Genomic DNA, 3,445 nt, shown 5'->3' on the forward strand with positions numbered 1-3,445 from the left:
AAAATTAATATTTGTTAACTTTCTTGCAATTCTGTGTATAATATAAATTATGGTGTATTAGTTTTTTGGGGACAAGGTAAAAATGCTGAGACAATTAAATCTAGGCCCACTTATTCACACACTGCAATAGCTACGTACATACTAACTATGGTGACCTTAATCGATTTACATTTATTACTCTATCACAACATTGTGGCTCCGGTCCTATGGAAACCCATATAGAATGTGGGTAAATTTAACTAAAATGATAGCTTAACTACAAGTTAACAGCATATTTATCTCCATATAAACATAGTTAAATACAAACCAAAAAAAGAGTTAAAAGCACTGTTAAGTCACTAGCTCACAGAATTAAGAGCAAATTACCCCTAAGTCTATAAATATGGAGTTAAATTAACAAAAGATAAAAGCATATTTACCAAGTTGCCAGCATATTGTCCATGTTATATTATAAATATAACTAAAAGAAGATGGAATAAATATTTATAAATAAGGTCAACTTTTTACAGATGAATGAAGGTATATTTACTGAGTTCTCGGTGCTCCAAATGTAACTAACTCTCCCCAACAAAGATGACGTTCCCCTCAGCCCATATTTGGTCGCGAGGGTCGCTGTGGCGTTAAACGGGGTGTCCACTTCTACCACGGGAGGGCAGTAGATCAATACGTTCTCAATCGGGTCTATGGTGTCATGAAACAATGTGATATCATAATGAAATATTTGATAAAGCGATAGGTAAAGTGAAACACCAACCCTTATAGTTAATACAATAGACCACATACAACTTACACCAGAATGACACGAGCATTGTGTCCGACACAGTTGGATGTTTTGGGTTGGAAGCTCGAACTTGGTAAGCCCCAGGTTTGGTTGGGTTCAAAGATATTTCATCTCGTTTAACTGGGCGTGTCGTGATCTTGTCTTTTGGTTCAGCTGTTCTTATTACAGACCATACTGTCTCACTGTTGCTCTGTATGAGGTGTTAAAGTGGGTTACTTTAAGTGGTAGGTTAAAGGGAATGCAATTATAAGATGTGTTAAGAGTCATGTCTGCTTATCCACACACTGTAATAGTTTCAGCAGCTCGATTGTGGGCATGGGAGTGGCAACCATGGATCACTATATTCTATACGGGTAAGGTCCCGCAGCGGGGCACACCATGGGACCTCTGATACAGGCCAGAATTACCGCATTACCCCAACATCAAAGGCGCTACCGCATTGACCTCACCAGATTTTGAATTCTGTCGCTTCCCCAAAGGTAGGCGACAAGGGCTTTAATGGTAATAGATGGGAAATCTTCCCTTGACAGCTCAGCAAAGAATAACAGCTCTGTGAGCATGGAAGAAGCAACCACAACAGCTAGATAACAATAACCCAAAACTTACCACTGCAGTAAAATGTAGAACTTCTCCAATCTTGACTTCATTGGTTTTATTCAGTAGTTTAACATGGATAGTTGGAGGGGGTGGTGGGGTGACTACAATTGAACAATTCACAATTGTAAACAACTTTCCCTCCAGATCATTCTGACATTGATCACCGGGTACTTTTCGGTACCTGTGATGTCATAATGTGGTTTATATCAACATAACTGCTATTATTTTGTAACATGGTATGGTTATACAGGGTGGAGTGCCAGAGACCTGGAGTTTTGTCAATAAAATAATCACCCACGAAGCTACATATGTAGTACTTGTAACCTGGCATGAGGTGTATAAAAAAGAACACCCGTGTAACCGTGTTACAACGACTGTTATTGCCCTGCCATGCGAGAATGAATAAGTTACATACGTGGTAACTTGTAACCTGGCATGAGGTGTATGAAACAGAACACCCGTGTTATAACAACTGTATTTTTCCCACCACCTGAGGTATAATAAGTTACACACATTCATTCTCAAATTCCAACAAAACAATAACCATCTTAAACCAAAGTTCCCATAACAAAAAAATGTCGGTCACTTTACTTACTGTGTTGGCATTTTACGCAGCCCATTCACACAAGGTGGTATAGTAGGTGTCGTATCTTCGTCCAGAATATCCCGTATATCATCGATTGGAGATCCCTTACCTACGACCTTCTTACAGCCCGAGGATGTGGTGATGTAACCGTAACCACTAAAGGGAGGTAAAGAGCGTGGTGAGAATAAGAGTGTTGTTATGTTATAACTTTGAAAGGAGCAGGGGGTGGTTGGGTGCTTGCATTGTAAACGAAAGATATCGGGTTCAATGTTTGATAAAAATAGACATGTTTTCTTGGGAAGACAGCAAGACATTTAACACACATTGCTCAAACCCAGTGGTCACTGATCGGTTGCAGCACCCTGGGTGTTGGGTAACTGTGCCCTAAATCTCATGCCCCCTAGCTAGCATTGTCATAGGACCTTCCCAATACAAGATACTCACAAATAAAACATTATTTTTTTAACCCCCACTGTTGATCGTCACTTACCATTCATAATCAATATCAGTGCACGGACAAAGTTCAGTGGTTGTGACTCTCTTGTATTCGCTTCCCACCAAACAATTTCCCTCCTTAAGCTGCTCAAAGGTTTGCCTCATGCCAAGGTGACACTGGTTACTGTTTTGTGTGTTGCGCTGTAGGGGGTAAGGTTTAGTAAGTTGTGCACTGTAGGGGGTAAGGTTTAGTAAGTTGTGCGCTGTAGGGGGTAAGGTTTAGTAAGTTGTGCACTGTAGGGGGTAAGGTTTAGTAAGTTGTGCGCTGTAGGGGGTAAGGTTTAATAAGTTGTGCACTGTAGGGGGTAAGGTTTAGTAAGTTGTGCGCTGTAGGGGGTAAGGTTTAGTAAGTTGTGCGCTGTAGGGGGTAAGATTTAGTAAGTTGTGCGCTGTAGGGGGTAAGGTTTAGTAAGTTGTGCGCTGTAGGGGGTAAGGTTTAGTAAGTTTTGCGCTGTAGGGGGTAAGGTTTAGTAAGTTGTACACTGTAGGAGGGTAATGTTTAGTAGAATGTGTTGGAATATGGTTACGGGTTGACGCCAACTTTTTAATAAAATCTGGGTGGCATTGTTTTAATACAGTTACACTCGTACGTGTCAAACATAGGAAACCCTAATACTATTAGTATTATCATATTTATACTATGTTCACTAGCATCAGTTTATATAACATATGACACAAATTGTACTTACGTAGAGACGTTAATATGATATCTATGTTGTACTTACAGCAAACGAAACATTAACATATGATATCTATGTTGTACTTACGGCAAACGAGACGTTAACATATGATATCTATGTTGTACTTACGGCAAACGAGACATTAACATATGATATCTATGTTGTACTTACGGCAAACGAGACGTTAACATATGATATCTATGTTGTACTTACGGCAAACGAAACATTAACATATGATATCTATGTTGTACTTACGGCAAACGAGACGTTAACATATGATATCTATGTTGTACTTACGGCAAACGA

At 39.6% G+C, this 3,445-nt stretch overlaps 1 protein-coding gene across 1 annotated transcript in view; it reads right to left on the reverse strand.

Annotated features, from left to right (window-relative positions):
* LOC100182944 overlaps nucleotides 1-3,445 on the reverse strand; it is a gene marked incomplete in the record, with an annotated part of 8,547 nt that extends 5,102 nt beyond the window's left edge. The window contains 6 exon segments of the mRNA XM_009861933.3: nucleotides 530-681; nucleotides 791-971; nucleotides 1,388-1,559; nucleotides 1,974-2,120; nucleotides 2,455-2,600; nucleotides 3,395-3,445. Coding sequence (XP_009860235.1) covers nucleotides 530-681; nucleotides 791-971; nucleotides 1,388-1,559; nucleotides 1,974-2,120; nucleotides 2,455-2,564 — 762 coding nt within the window.

This window comes from Ciona intestinalis, unplaced genomic scaffold (genome assembly GCF_000224145.3).
Source record: "Ciona intestinalis unplaced genomic scaffold, KH HT000089.1, whole genome shotgun sequence".
Classification (NCBI taxonomy): Eukaryota; Metazoa; Chordata; class Ascidiacea; order Phlebobranchia; family Cionidae; genus Ciona; species Ciona intestinalis.